The 17,153-nt window shown below is 36.3% G+C and overlaps 1 protein-coding gene across 1 annotated transcript; it reads right to left on the bottom strand.

Moving 5' to 3' along the window:
• Nucleotides 1-9,524: 9,524 nt before the first annotated feature.
• On the bottom strand, nt 9,525-16,411 carry LOC581650 (actin-5C). The gene is made up of 5 exons (XM_781638.4): nt 16,171-16,411; nt 12,723-12,962; nt 12,277-12,523; nt 11,072-11,263; nt 9,525-10,591 (listed from the first exon to the last, which is right to left on the bottom strand). Exons 1-5 carry the CDS (start codon nt 16,294-16,296, stop codon nt 10,266-10,268), a joined length of 1,131 nt encoding a protein of 376 aa, XP_786731.1. The 5' UTR covers nt 16,297-16,411; the 3' UTR covers nt 9,525-10,265.
• Nucleotides 16,412-17,153: the final 742 nt, after the last annotated feature.

Below are 17,153 nucleotides of genomic sequence, written 5' to 3'. Positions count from 1 at the left end.
TTCTCATGTGTCGTGATCGTATTAAGTTGACAGTGCTATTTCTATATAAATGAAAATATAAAATTTAATTCTTTATTATCCACTTAAACCAAGACATTCCAAAAGTTTCTCGATATCATGATATAGTGTGATAGCTTTGATTCCGATGAGGATACCAGTACTTGATTAAGACTACCTAGCGCTCAAGTTCCAACAAGTCGGACCGTCATTCAGTGGCTAGATAACTAGGACGGGGGCATAGACATAGAGATATATATATATATATATATATCTCTATGGATGGGGGTAATCCCACCCCACCCCACCCCAAACCACAACTTGAGTAATTATATGGATAAAATGTCGAATGCCTCATCAGTGTGCTTCAAATCATATCAAATGCGATTACAATTCTGTCTTTTTGATTGTTATAAGTGTAGCCCAATTGTTTCTTCCATATTTGAATGGAATAAGCTAGATAATTCACTGAGAACGGCTTCCTCTGTCAATTCATTGAAGAGATTGTTTAAACAAAGTTGTAATTTGTGAATGGCTCAGCCGAACATACACTACGTGCATGTTCTGTAATATTAACATGACTTATTCACATAATTGCGACTTAATTATATAATATTTTCCTATTGACATTACTGTTTACTAGGTTAATGATATATGTTTATTTTGCAAACGAGTATTATTTTTGTAACTGTTCTGTATAAATGTTATAAACGATAAATATGTTCATTCAGGGCCCCATGGAAGACCACTACTTGTTGGTGAATGGGCTACCCTGTCAAAAGATTAGAAATAAATAAATAAAATAAATACCCCTGTTTGACACGTCGATTTAAACATGATTAAGATGGACGAAGTATTCAAAATAATGTTAGGCCATGGAGTTACTAGCCTCATACGTTCTCTATACCGTCATGTGCGTCGATCACGGTGGGGTACCTGTTTTTGTTTTTGTTTTTATTCCCCTAGCTTCCCCCGGGTAGCTTCCACTCTCCTCCATGCATTGCAAAAATGTCGGCTTTGATTTGAAGGCGTATTGAAATTAGTGTATTTTCTCAAAATATGACATAAAAAATGTATCCTATAAGACTAAGACCGTTTTATTTAAGTTCAGGGTGCTGGGTGGCCTTTCGAGGCTGAAGTACTCCCCCCCCCCCCCAAAAAAAAAAAAAAAAAATATGGAAGAAAAAAAAAGGGGATTAAGATGAATTCCCCTATGATAAAAACCAACGATTTAAAAATAATACAAAATTGCAAGTCGCAAAAGAAAAAGAGTCTATACACACTAAAGAAAAGGGTCTATACACACCCTGCTTTTGAAGAACCTATACGAGGCAACGATTTAGCCTAGAAACCTATACTAACAGTGAATCATAGAGTCAAATGTTTTAAGCCCCCGTCATGTCATTATGTGGGATGTCAACTTTATGTATGGGAATTTGAGCGTCATGCATGCTATGACTAGGGTTATCCAATGCTGTCCGTGCAACCAAATAGGTGAGAGCGAGAGATAGAGAGAGATATGATAAGTGATAAGTGATATGAATTACATAAGGTAGGGGGGGCAGGGGGGCAGAGTGCCCCCCCCCCCCTGACGGGCTCCAGGGGGAAAAAGAAAAAGGGGAAAGAAAAGAAAAGAAAGGAAAGGAAAGAAAAAGAAAAAAGGAAAAGGGAAGAAAAAAGGAAAGAAAGAGAAAAAAGGAAAAAAGGGAAAGAAAAAAGGAAGAAGAAGAGAAAAGGAAGAAAAAGGGAAAAGAAAAGGAAAGGAATAAAAATGGGGAAATTAAAAAAAAAAAAAAAAACCATGGCCGTACGCACCAGGGGGGGGGGGGGCAGTTGTCCCCAGATATTTTGAAAACGTACAGTTTTTTTCCTGAAAATGTAGTGTAGGCCTATACCAAATTCTTCAATTCTACTTTTGAAAATGCAAAAGTACCCACAATATCATGACCAGTTCGGTCGCTCGAACTCCCTTCACTCCTTTTGCTTTTGAGATTCTTCGAAAACTTTTAACGCATCTTTCCCCCTCCCCCACCAGAAAAATATTCCGCATACGGCCCTGAAAAATTAAAACAAATGAAAATAGGAAAATATAAGTGATATAACAAATTCAGACTCTTCGCTGGCGCGAACTGCTTGCTAGCCTATCTTGTATTAAATGTTTTCACTTGCTCGTCCCCCTGAAAAAAGAAAAGGATTAGTATTGCCTAGAATACAATTGTGCCTGCCCCGACGGGCCCCGACCTGCAACCATGGCAACAATAACACACAATATATGTACCAAATGTTACTAAAAGAGACTAATTCATTTTTCTCGCTCGCTACACTCGCTCGCGAATAAAATGAATAGACATTGCTTTGGAAACAATAAGTGCCCACCCTTGACCTGCAACAATATCATTAAAAATGGAAGAGTTTTTTCGCCCTCTCGCCAAAAAGGAATTGAATCGCGATAAACGCGATTGCGTCCATCCTGACCTGCACCAATAAAAACAAGTTCATTTATTAATTTCTATTAAAAGAGAATTTATTTTTTTTGCTTGCTCGCTATACTCGCTTGCCAAAATGGAATTGACACCGCTAACGTGCCCGCCCCAACCTGCATGTACCAAACGTTATTCAAAGAAGTTTTGGTGCGCTCGTGCTCGCCAAAACGGAATTAACATCACCTTAGACATGATTGTGTAAGCCCTGCCCTGCAACAAAAAAATCTGAAATTTATGAACCAATTATCATTACAAAAATTTTGCTCGCTCGCTACGCTCGCTCGCCAAAATAGAAATAACACCGCTTTTAATAATCACATCCCTGACATGGAACAATGAACCCAAGTTTATATACCATATTTTCCCTATAAAAGATAAGTGATTTTTTTTGCTCGCTCGCTTCGCTCGCTCGCCAAAATAGAAATAACACTGCTTTTAATAATCACGTCCCTGACATGGAACAATGAACCCAAGTTTTATGTACCATATTTTCCCTATAAAAGAGAAGTAATTTTTTTTTTCGCTCGCTACGCTCGCTAGCTCGTGGAATTATGTGCCCACCACTAACCTGCTACAATATCATTAAAAAGAGAAATGTAGGGGGTTGCCTGCCCGCCAAAATGGGATTGACATTGCCTTAAACACGATTGTGCCCGCCCCTACCTGCAACAATGAAACACATTTTATATAGCAATTCATTGAGAGAAAGATGTATTTTCGCTCGCTAGCTAAAATGGGTATAAAATCACCCTAAACACAATATTGTTCCCGCGCCCTGCATGGGACAATTGAACCAAGTTTAAGTGGCAATTATTAAAAAAGAAGTGATTTTTTTTCTTGCTCGCTACACTCGTTTGCAAAAAAATGAAATTAACGTCGCTAACAAGTGAATGTTCCCACCCCCAACTTGCAACAATACCAGTTTATATACCAAACGTTACTTAAAGATTATTTTTTTTGCCCGCTCGCTCGCCAGAAGTGAAAATTAGCATCGCCTTTTTTGTTTGTTTCGGTCGCTTGCCCCCCCCCCCCCCCCCCGACGGAGTACCCCAGGTACGCCACTGGAGGTTGCTCGAAAACGCTCTTCAAAGATTATGTGAACAGTAACGTGGGGACTTAAGTCTTAAATAAAGAGGCTATATATAAGAGATGCATTAATCGATTCGAAAACTGTTTTGGGGTGATCTGATGGTCGCTCGTTAAAATTGATATATTATGATGATTCCTGGGAACGGGATGAGTGAATATATAATTTTACATTTCGTGTATTTCATAATGATGATTAGCTTCTTTTTTTTTTTTTTTCAATCTCTGGCTTCGCTCCACTCACATTATTTGGGTGACCGTCGGATTTATTTCATTAAGGTCTCTCGCGTAAATATGAGAGATGTGTACGAAGGATGGTTCTCTGTTAAGAATTTTTAGGTTGACGCAAAACTTTTAAACTCGTAAGTGGATGCAAAGAAAAAATAAAGTTGAAAAAACTCTGATCTAATAAATTAAAGACTGTACCCCCCCCCCGATTATTTAGCCCAGGCTACGCCACTGGCCCCTCTAATAAAGTTTATCACTATCTTGGGTACCGAGTGGCAAACTTGCTATACATTTTCGTAAATGTATATAGTTGCGACATGTGATTACACATTTAAACACCGTTTTACTTACTGATATATATTTTAAATGCTGCATTTTCAGTTGTTAATTAATGTTTTACTCTCATTTTATCTTGATTTTACCGTTATTCGATTGTCTTTTAATCAATAAAAGAAACAAAATACAATACTGACAAAAAAATAAATTACTGTCGCTGCAGTATCCATTTTCAATCCTGCCGTTAGACATTCTCCTCGCATGTTCATTATTTTTGTCTTTCCCCATTCTGCGACCCCCCCCCCCCCCTTTCTCTCCTCGCCCTTCTCACCTCGACCTCTCTCTTCTCCCCCTTCTATGTATTCCATCGTCTGTTCCTTCTCTCTCTCTCTCTCTCTCCCCCTTCCAAAAACATAAAGATATAATGTATACATAATTCTAAAAAATGAGATATTATCAGGGGGGTGTTACATAAAGCTGTTCGTAAAGTTACGCATGACTTTACGAACGACTTGTATATGAAGTGCCAGATAGGATGCCGACATTTTTTCTGATATTTCTAATAATAATTTTCTGTGTTTTTTTTTTTTTGCTGAATATATATCAATAAATTAAAACCTTAAAGGTAAAGACCAGTAATGGTCATGCGATTGCATTGTGAAAGAAACGTTGTGGAATCGATCAGAAAAGGTTGATCATCTAGCATCTAGCATCTGCAAGGTTCTGGAACCATCAAAATGATAAGAAATTTGGCCCATTCTTCGTAAAGTTACAAGCACTATACACAGAAAGATGTATATGGGACTACCCTATCTCTCTCACCAGACCATGAGAGAAATAAATTTACCAAATATATGAATTAGTAGGCGGTTTCCCGGCAATTTTTTTATCATCATGTATTAGTCAAAACATATTCTTTCACATGATTGGTAATGAGAGCTTCCATTTCATTTTTTGAAATTGGGGCGTTGCCAATACTGGTCTTTACCTTTAATCTCAATTTGAATATTTCTAGAAATTACATTTTTATTTCATGAGAAGTTGATTGTGCCTATTGCTTTTCACCACAGTAATGCTTTAGTCTGTCAATTAAGTAATGATGTAATGACCAAAATTGGAAGGTGCCAAATAGAAATTTATAAACAAATACATACAAAACGACAGTATCCAAATATCTTTTTAGCAAAACGAAATATCTAAATTAATATGACAATCCAAATAATAATAAGACTTATAATCCTATCAAATTTCAAAGTAAAATATCTCTCTGCATCACCCTGAAATATTAAAACAAATCATATACTGACCAATATCAATACATCTAGATTAATTTTAATATGTCTACAGATTTAAATCAATGCTAACAATCAATGTACATCTGTATAGTAACAAAAGCACGTCTAGATTTAGACGGAATATCAATCTGGATGAAGGAGTTTAAAAAAAAAATCATTTGACTTTACGAGGCTCTCCCTCTCTCTCTCAAGAGAGAGATTCAATGGAGTGTAACATAGTCTCAGCCAAGCATATTCACAAAAAAAAAAAACAGACTGGTCTACCGCCTAGTCAAGGCTAAAGAATTATCAAAAAGAGATCCTATGTATTTTAAATTAAACTGTATCTTAAAATTAACAACAGACTGGTCTCCCGCCTAGTCAAGACTAAAGAATTATCAAAAAGAAATCTTATGTATTTTAAATTAATCTGTATCTTAAAAATAACAACAGACTGGTCTCCCGCCTAGTCAAGACTAAAGAATTATCAAAAAATGATCCTATGTTTTTTAAATTAAACTGTATCTTAAAAATAACAACAGACTGGTCTCACGCCTAGTCAAGACTAAAGAATTATCAAAAAGAGATCCTATGTATTTTAAATTAAACTGTATCTTAAAAATAACAGACTGGTCTCACGCCTAGTCAAGACTAAAGAATTATCAAACTAGATGGAATTTTGACTGCGCGCAGTCGAAAATGATGCCTCCGCCATAGAGCAATTTAAACAAGTTTGGAGTTTAAATCTCCAGTGGTTCTTGAGATATCATGATAACAATCTCAATGTATGGAATTTCATAAGTTGACCTCTGTGACCCTTGACCTTTGACCTACGTGCTCCAAAATCTAATCAGATTGTCTTCCTATGGTGATACACACTATCATTAAGTTTGAAGTTTAAATCTCCAGTGGTTCTTGAGATATCATGATATGGTGATACATACTATCATTAAGTTTGAAGTGAAAATTCTCCAGTGGTTCTTGAGATATCGCGTAACAATCTCAATGTATGGAATTTCATAAGTTGACCTCTGTGACCCTTGACCTTTGACCTACGTGCTCCAAAATCTAATCAGATTGTCTTCCTATGGTGATACACACTATCATTAAGTTTGAAGTTTAAATCTCCAGTGGTTCTTGAGATATTATGATAACAATCTCAATGTATGGAATTTCATAAGTTGACCTCTGTGACCCTTGACCTTTGACCTACATGCTCCAAAATCTAATCAGATTGTCTTCCTATGGTGATACATACTATCCTTAAGTTTGAAGTTTTTACATCTCCAGTGGTTCTTGAGATATCATGATAACAATCTCAATGTATGGAATTTCATAAGTTGACCTCTATGACCCTTGACCTTTGACCTACGTGCTCCAAAATGTAATCAGATTGTTTTCCTATAGTGATACACACTATCACTAAGTTTGAATTTTAAATCTCCAGTGGTTCTTGAGATATCATGATAACAATCTCAATGTATGGAATTTCATAAGTTGACCTCTGTAACCCTTGACCTTTGACATACGTGCTCCAAAATCTAATCAGATCGTCTTCCTATGGTGATACATACTATCCTTAAGTTTGAAGTTTAAATCTCAAATGGTTCTTGAGATATCGCGCTAACAAACTCAATACAAGGAATTTCATAAGTTGACCTCTGACCTTTGACCTACGTACTCCAAAATCTAATCAGATCGTCTTCCTATGGTGATAAATACTATTCCCGAGTCTTAAGTTTAAATCTTAAATGGTTCTTGAGATATTGTGATAACGGTCAAACGGGACGGACGTACGGACGGACAACCCGAAAACACGATGCCTCCGGCACCAGCTTCGGTGGCGGAGGCATAAAAATGATCCTATGTATTTTAAATTAAACTGTATCTTAAAATTAACAACAGACTGGTCTCACGCCTAGTCAAGACTAAAGAATTTTAAAAAAGAGATCCTATGTATTTTAAATTAAACTGTATCTTAAAATTAACAACAGACTGGTCTCCCGCCTAGTCAAGAATAAAGAATTATCAAAAAGAGATCCTATGTATTTTAAATTAAACTGTATCTTAAAAATAACAGACTGGTCTCACGCCTAGTCAAGACTAAAGAATTATCTAAAAAATGATCCTATGTATTTTAAATTAAACTGTGATCTTAAAAATAACAACAGACTGGTCTCACGCCAAGTCAAGAATAAAGAATTATCAAAAAGAAATCCTATGTATTTTAAATTAAACTGTATCTTAAAATTAACAAAAGACTGGTCTCCCGCCAAGTCAAGACTAAAGAATTATCAAAAAGAGATCCTATGTATTTTAAATTAAACTGTATCTTAAAAATAACAACAGACTGGTCTCACGCCTAGTCAAGAATAAAGAATTATCAAAAAGAGATCCTATGTATTTTAAATTAAACTGTTTCTTAAAAATAACGACAGACTGGTCTCCCGCCTAGTCAAGACTAAAGAATTATCAAAAAGAGATCCTATGTATTTTAAATTAAACTGTATCTTAAAAATAACAACAGGCTAGTCTCCCGCCTAGTCAAGACTAAAAAATTATCAAAAAGAGATCCTATGTATTTTAAATTAAACTGTATCTTAAAAATAACAGACTGGTCTCACGCCTAGTCAAGAATAAAGAATTATCAAAAAGAGAGCCTATGTATTTTAAATTAAACTGTATCTTAAAAATAACAACAGGCTGGTCTCCCGCCTAGTCAAGACTAAAAAATTATCAAAAAGAGATCCTATGTATTTTAAATTAAACTGTATCTTAAAAATAACAGACTGGTCTCATGCCTAGTCAAGAATAAAGAATTATCAAAAAGAGAGCCTATGTATTTTAAATTAAACTGTATCTTAAAAATAACAACAGACTGGTCTCCCGCCTAGTCAAGACTAAAGAATTATCAAAAAGAGATCCTATGAATTTTAAATTAAACTGTATCTTAAAATTAACAACAGACTGGTCTCCCGCCTAGTCAAGACTAAGAATTATCAAAAAGAAATCTTATGTATTTTAAATTAATCTGTATCTTAAAAATAATAACAGACTGGTCTCCCGCCTAGTCAAGACTAAAGAATTATCAAAAAATGATCCTATGTTTTTTAAATTAAACTGTATCTTAAAAATAACAACAGACTGGTCTCACGCCTAGTCAAGACTAAAGAATTATCAAAAAGAGATCCTATGTATTTTAAATTAAACTGTATCTTAAAAATAACAGACTGGTCTCACGCCTAGTCAAGACTAAAGAATTATCAAAAAATGATCCTATGTATTTTAAATTAAACTGTATCTTAAAAATAACAACAGACTGGTCTCACGCCAAGTCAAGAATAAAGAATTATCAAAAAGAAATCCTATGTATTTTAAATTAAACTGTATCTTAAAATTAACAACAGACTGGTCTCCCGCCAAGTCAAGACTAAAGAATTATCAAAAAGAGATCCTATGTATTTTAAATTAAACTGTATCTTAAAAATAACAACAGACTGGTCTCCCGCCTAGTCAAGAATAAAGAATTATCAAAAAGAGATCCTATGTATTTTAAATTAAACTGTTTCTTAAAAATAACGACAGACTGGTCTCCCGCCTAGTCAAGACTAAAGAATTATCAAAAAGAGATCCTATGTATTTTAAATTAAACTGTATCTTAAAAATAACAACAGGCTGGTCTCCCGCCTAGTCAAGACTAAAAAATTATCAAAAAGAGATCCTATGTATTTTAAATTAAACTGTATCTTAAAATAACAGACTGGTCTCACGCCTAGTCAAGAATAAAGAATTATCAAAAAGAGAGCCTATGTATTTTAAATTAAACTGTATCTTAAAAATAACAACAGGCTGGTCTCCCGCCTAGTCAAGACTAAAGAATTATCAAAAAGAGATCCTATGTATTTTAAATTAAACTGTATCTTAAAAATAACAATTTTGATGTTTTTCTTCTTCTTCAATGGTGAGTGTTTGGCTAAAGATTTATAAGGACAATAAATACCATTATCATTAGGTGATTCAATGCATCTTAAATAAAAAATAACAAAAACATGTACGTATATATATATACGTATGTAAAAATATATATGAACAAAATAAAATAACAATTTGAATAATCATGAGATCCATATAATATTATAATATATAACAGAATGTAAATAAATTTTTAAATATCTTTAAATTTACTAATGGCAAGTATTTGGCCTATAGACTCTTAATCAGGGCATGGCATGGAGCAGATCTGGCACAGACACCAATAAGTATCTATTGTCAGTGAGAATTATCTATTTATCATCCCAACCCATCTTGCATGTATATAATAAACGCTGTCTACGCCACTGCAAAGAATCACTTTCTTCTTCTTCTTGTGTTTCTTCCCGACAATTTTGAAGATTATTTTGAAGATCAGTGGTACGGCCATAAATACTGAAGCCTTGCCCTTGCATGGGATGGCTAAAGAGCCATTATTTAAATGATCCAACGTACCTTAAATGTACAAGAAATAAACGTAAAGACTACTTTAATTTTCTAATGGCGATACAATAGCATTATGAATGTTCAACATGGTCAATTGAAATATGAGTTACTGTCGTGGTTTTCATCATCATCCTCATCTTCACCAGCAACACCATTACCTTCGTCAAAAGAACAATTTCCATTACTGCCGCAAACATTGATTTTGTTATACTATTTCTCATTAAACAAAAGAATATGACTAAATCATTCAAGGCTGTCTTTTTAAGAGTTGCGATTGATGCGAATCTAGGGAGGATTTGCAATCAAGTTAGATTAATCACAAGTCTTCAAAACAAAATACATAGTCGGTAATGTACCGAATCTCCAATTCATTTAAAAGTGAATATAAAAAACAATTCATCGAACTGAAATTATCAGAGCATAACGCCTGCAAAACCGTCGCAAATTAAAAGCATTTGCGATGAACAATGGAGGGTCCTGCTTCGTCGTACTCCTGTTTGCTGATCCACATCTGCTGGAAGGTGGAGAGGGAGGCAAGGATGGATCCTCCGATCCAAACAGAGTACTTCCTCTCAGGGGGAGCGATGATCTTGATCTTCATGGTGCTTGGAGCAAGGGCGGTGATCTCCTTCTGCATGCGGTCAGCGATGCCAGGGTACATGGTGGAACCTCCAGACATGACGGTGTTGGCGTAGAGGTCGCGGCGAATGTCCACGTCACACTTCATGATGCTGTTGTAGGTGGTCTCATGGAGTCCAGCAGCCTCCATACCTGTTGGAGAATTAGTAAAAGAAAATCGACAGAATGAGGCCAAAGATATCATTTTCACCTGTCTGTGGAAAAAGAAGGTATACAAATTTCACATTATTACACTAGAATTCTCATTATTATTCAGGGTTTATATATATATATATATATATATACAGTCAACTACCCCAAGGGAAAATTGGTATCAATTTAAAGATTTTATACACTCCCACTCTAACGATGTCCATGATTATCCATAATACCATGAAATATGTTAGTATTAAGGACATACATTTTCTTCATGCCTACATGTAGCAAATAACCAATCACAAAACATATTCTTCTGTAAATTTTTAAGAAAATAGGTGTCTTACAAATGAAGCTGGTAAGTAATTTTGGACCAACTCCAGTCCTTTCCCTCATTCAAAAAAAACTTTTTCTAATTTTAGTGAAATCCCTTGGGCAAAGGCTGCTGTTGCTGCTGACTATGCATTTAATCCTTACCCACAAAAGCAGGCTGGAAGAGGACCTCTGGGCATCGGAATCTCTCGTTACCGATGGTGATGATCTGTCCATCAGGGAGTTCATAGCTCTTCTCTAAGGCAGCCGATGTAGAAGCAGTCACCATCTCTTGCTCAAAGTCTAGGGCCACATAGCACAGCTTCTCCTTGATGTCACGCACAATCTCACGCTCAGCTGTATACAAATCGTTGTAAATATAATTTTATCTCTGCAAATAATAACTTCTCAGTTGGACATTTTATATATTCAATAACAATATCAAAAGCTATAAGAAGGTTTTAATCCTGTTGAAACCATTTTATGGCAGAATAGAATCAAATCGAGATGATCTTATTAGGATCATGAATTTTTAGTAAAATTCAAGAATGATTAAACAAGATTTGCCAATTATCAATGGCACAGGCTTCATCACATTTCCTAAAATTTGAATCTCTGAAGTCAACTACTTGAGCTAATACATTCCATAGAAAGTTACACTGCTGAAATAAATGGAGTGAATATGTTCACATCTTCAGTAGACCATCGCAAAGTAAATGACGATGGACATCTGTCCAGAAAAACCCTGTTTATAGTGAACATATGGTGACTCATAAGTAGAAAGGCATACTATGTTTAAGAAGAATCATTACCATAGCTTACTTACAACGGCCTAGATTTCATAGCCTATTGTAAGTTCATTAACCCCTATTTAGCTATTGACCATTTTTTCCCTTCAGAATGAAGAGGTCAACTCTTTGTGTTCCATTAATCAAGGGACCAACTCTTGATAAATTTGTCTTATATAGTTTTAAAGAAAATCACAAATGGTACTGACCTAAATTCTAAAAGGACCCCTCCCTCACACTAAGTTAATATCTCCATTAGTTAGTCAGATACCTCCTGTTTAGTATGAGAATAAGTCCATACCCCCTGATATTAACGTGATTGAGCTAATCTTCATTAATTGTGAGAGCTTCAATGCCACCTTACATGTTAGAGAAAATCACTATTAATACTACAATTGACCACTATCGGAGAAGTAGTATAGCTTCTCCGGAAAGATCTTAATTTGACAGTCCTTCACACCCCTGCCAGTGACGATTTAAGCAAGAAACTAAACTTCAATGATTCTGATGAGCTTCAATGCCATCATACATTGATGTTAAAGGGAGTTACAAAATACTACTACTACTTCTAGGCCTACTGACCACTAGTGGAGAACGAGTAGCCCCTCTCGGTCAAGATCTTCATGAGATAGTCGGTCAGATCTCTGCCAGCAAGGTCCAAGCGAAGGATTGCATGGGGTAAAGCGTAGCCCTCGTAGATAGGCACAGTGTGGGAAACGCCATCCCCAGAGTCCAGCACGATGCCTGTTGTACGACCAGAGGCGTAGAGGGACAGCACTGCCTGGATGCCAACATACATGGCTGGAACGTTGAAGGTCTCAAACATGAGCTGGGTAAGGGGTGAAGGTAATAAATGCAAAAAATAAAATACTTAAATCATATTTTACTGCAGTCTTATGTCGAGTTCTTTTAAATACATTGTATAGTATATCATCCGAAAGTTACATTCAAATTAAAAAGTAAAAAGTCAATAACATTTAGCCTTAGTCTTAGGACTACCAAAGTACCCAAACCTTTATTTATCTCACCTGTGTCATTTTCTCCCTATTGGCCTTCGGGTTGAGGGGAGCCTCAGTCAGGAGGACGGGGTGCTCCTCTGGGGCAACACGGAGTTCATTGTAGAAAGTGTGATGCCAGACCTTCTCCATATCATCCCAATTGGTAATGATGCCATGCTCGATGGGGTACTTCAGGGTGAGGATACCTCTCTTGCTCTGGGCCTCGTCTCCAACGTAACTGTCCTTTTGCCCCATACCAACCATCACTCCCTGAAAATGTTTACAAAAATTAATAAAATCTTTAATATCTATAAAAAAAATAGACCTAGATCTAGTTAGGAATTTAAATGAACTTGCATGTTAGATGATATGATGTTCATGATATTTGATTCCGACAGCAAATTCACATTTGAAATACAGACTCTAGACCTAGACTAATTAAACTGGTAGTGCTGAAAAATTCAGAAATATTGACTAATGTATTTTGTGTATGTCTAACAAATTTATTTAGAAGTTTAGACCTAGAATTGATGTTGTATCTTGCATTTTGAAATGGGAGTAATTAATTACAACAACAAAAATCAAATATTTCAAACTCATGGGATATATTATAGAGATCTAGTCCTTAGTGTAGACTCTAGAATAAACAAAAGTGGTCTAGGTCTAGATTCTAACTTGTTATATGTATATTTTAAAGAGATCTAGGTCTAGATGATGTTGAGCCTATAACAGAAAAACAAAACAAACACCTTCCCCGCCCCTCACAATAAAACAACTTTTTTTTTAACAGGAAAAAAGAAACGAGAAAACAAAAAAAATGTCTGATTCTGAATGTTAGTACTAGGTCTACTACTAGTTAGTAGAGCACAGTTGAAACAGCAGAATCTAGCCTTCTTTTAGTGCTGGACAAAAATAATCGTCAAGTAGTAGTGACACTGGCCCAGGGGGTCACTCTCATAAACAAATGCTACCCATCCATGTCCATCAACATCTGAAATGAACCCTAATGGCGTATCGTACCTTTTCTAAAATGACCCTTTGTAAAGAAAACGTCGAAACCAGTGACCCTGAAAAGGTATCCTTTTGGGTTTTTTTTTGTACGATCAGTGCTTGAAAAACACCCCCTTCTTAAGGAAAACGTAGACGACGCCGAAGCTGTGAATCTGAAAACGTACCCTTTTTTTGGTTTTTGTGCGATCAGTGCTTGAAAAACCGCCGTATAGCTTTTTCTGGACGCGGGTGCGGGAGTGACCCCTCTGTGGGCACTGGTATGGGGAATTCTTAAAACTGACATTTTTTTACCATCTTTACACTCACATATGTAGATTCTATGCACAGACAGACGACAGTCGACGTCGCAAGAACCACACACTAAAATCTCTTTTCATAACAGTAACATGGTATTCAGTATCAGTACACTAACATTAACAGAAACAATAATTCTTTGTCTGGCTCCACTGTCAGTTTTAACTAAAGAATTCCCCCGATTGGGTTCAGACTGTTACTTCTGTCTACCTGGTACACCGATCCAATAGATTTAGCTTCAGGTAGTGGCGTAATGAGCAAAAATATTTTGGGGGGTCAGAACAAAATCTGCATCACCACCAAGTAACATAATGCAGGGGCGGCGTGCGTCTTCCAAAATGGTGGGGGGGGGGCAAAAAAAAGGGGGTTCCTACAAAGAGAAACATAACAAATAAGACTGAAAAGTTCTTTTAGAAGTAACATAAGTATAACATCTAAAGTATAAATGCGAGGAAGCGATTTCTAGGAAAGTTATAGAAAAAGAGGCTCTAACTTCTAAGTCGCCTTGAATTAGGGGTGTATGTTATGAAGAAAGGAAAAGTAGGCACTTATCAAAAGTGAAAAGGACAGTCATTAGAAATGAAAAGGTGCTCGTGTGAAAGTATAAATGAAAGGCAAGTATTAACAGAGGAGAAAAAGGGGAATCTTTTAAATGAAAAGGGCACCTATCAGAATTTTAATAGGGGCAGTTATCAGATGTTAAAAGGGGCATTTTGAAAAGGGGAGGGGCTCATATAAAAAAGAAAAAAGGGGCACTTGTCCGAAGGAAATATGGTACTTAATATTAGAAAGGCAAAGGGGAACTTGTCACAATAAAAGAGGCACTTATCAGAGGTTAAAGTGGCATTTAAGACAAAGAGAAGAGAAAAATTGCACTTATTAAAAAGGAAAGGGGGCACGAGTCGGTATAAAAAAAGGGCAAAAATATCAGAGGTGAAATTCTTGCACCTGAAAAGAGGTAGACTCTCTAGACTAGATCTACTCATCTGTTATCAGAGATGAAAAGAGTGGAAAAGGACACGGGGTACCTAAAAAAGTAGGGGGCAAAGACAAATCCCCCCCCCCCCCCCCCCTGGGAGTGCCGTCTCTGGCATAATTTGTTTCATCCATCATGTTTCATTCCAAAAGGAGCTAAATCCACAAAATCTAAAATTTAGTAAAAATCAGAAACAACTTTTAATTAGACTCTATTTTTCTTATCATAGATCTTATCTAGATCTAGGCCTAGAACAGAAGGTCTAGATCTATATTATTGGTCCAGGGCGACACCTTTAACATGTAGACCAATAACAACATGAAGGTGCATGGCTTAAGCCGGAAAGTGGATAGACTCTAGGCCTAGGTCTATATAAAAAGGCGATTTAGAGGTCTAAAGTCTACTCAGAATTACCCAAAGTGGATTTAGACTTCTAGATCTAGTACTTCTAGCTCCTTTTGGAATGAAACCAATTTGGATTTAGAATCTAAAAGTTAGCTCCTTTTGGAATGAAACATGATATTGTAACTTTAGATCTAGACTAGATCTAGATCTAGATCTCTATTTGTTCATTAAAATCATACTTCCTGCTGAAATTTTGGAATGTGTTTCTAGATAGTCTAGGTCTAGATCTACTAGGTATAGATCTAGACATAGATAGACTAGATCTAGACTAGACCCTAGTGCATATTTTTGTCCCCATGTAGGAAATCATTAGGGCCTATTTTAAGACAGATAAGACTCTAGAAATCTAGATCTAGATCTAGTCTAGATCTAGAATCTAGTCTAACTCAATTTTTAACAAAATATGGATTTAGACCCTAGACCTAGATCTAGCTCCTTTTGGAATCAAGCTCTTCATTTGTGCGCTGAACATGAACGTCCGAAGCTTGGCAAGTGCGTCCGAAGCTTGGCATAAAAACAGGTTCGGCGGGTAAGTAAATAGAATTCTAGTTTTCCATTTCCTTTAGTAATTTTCTTTTACATGATAGATCTAGTCTATACATAAACAGTATTTGTACAATAATAGAATCTAGTATGTTTGATCTTTCAATAATTAAAAAAAGAATTTAATGTTTTCCCCCGTTTTGACTTAAGTGTCCGAAGTTTGGTGGTTTTACTCTAGATCTATCTCGTGCAATTCATGTTCTTTGATCTTTCAACTTCCAAATTGTTTCTTTCTTCTTCTATTTTTACCTGGTGGCGTGGTTTGCCAACGATGGAAGGAAACACAGCTCTCGGCGCATCATCTCCTGCAAATCCTGCTTTACACATTCCAGAGCCATTATCAACAACAAGGGCGGCAACTTCTTCGTCGTACATGTTGATGAATTTTTCTTGGTTAGCGGTGCAGCGTTGACGGTGTAGAAATTGGAATTACTATCAAATTTAAACGTTTACTTTTAGTTTTATTCTCGGGTTTGATTTAGAATACACACGTGCAATTAATCAATGCACGCTTTTAATTTTAAAACTGCGCGCGCTCTAGCACATGCGCCACATAAATGCGCGCACTGCAAGGTCATCTCATTATGATGTGGGGATTCTGTATTTTATATGTGTATTTTTATTTTTATTTTCTCTAGTTTTCATTTATTTAACGATGTCTGAATTATTAACATTCCACCTGATAATGTTCTATGGTCCTTTTCCAATTAGCAAGACAATGATTTCGTATAAACGTTTAATCGGTATTATTCCCTTCAATACATTCAACCCCTGTCACATTACAAAAATGGAGGGACTTATGGGTGGTGCCATCGGGATGGTGCTGTCACTGCACTGACAAAACATGACCAAATAAGGGCACGCAGTGAAGCAAGATCATAAGCTGCCGTATATTGAGCCATCGTATTGGTCAAAAGTTAGTTATCATGAATATTCAGTACTTTCTTTGCAATGCACGTGCCGGGGAGATGACCCCGCCCATTGTAACTCTGTCTGACACGTATGTAACGAGTAGCCACCTAATTGGTCAAAAGTTATTATGAATATTCAGTACCTTCTTTGCAATGCGTGCATGCCGGCGAGATGGCCCCGCCCATTGTAACTCCAAAGAATAAGGACGAGGTTATAGAAGTCGGGATAGAAGTGCATGTTATGATAAATGTTCATCATTACAGTAGATCTGCAAAATTAACTCTGGCGCGGATCCTCGTGAGCCTCGTGGGGCGCGATAT

This window comes from Strongylocentrotus purpuratus, unplaced genomic scaffold (assembly GCF_000002235.5).
Source record: "Strongylocentrotus purpuratus isolate Spur 01 unplaced genomic scaffold, Spur_5.0 spur5_scaffold_14, whole genome shotgun sequence".
Classification (NCBI taxonomy): domain Eukaryota; kingdom Metazoa; phylum Echinodermata; class Echinoidea; order Camarodonta; family Strongylocentrotidae; genus Strongylocentrotus; species Strongylocentrotus purpuratus.
This window is presented reverse-complemented; position numbering and strand designations above follow the sequence as displayed.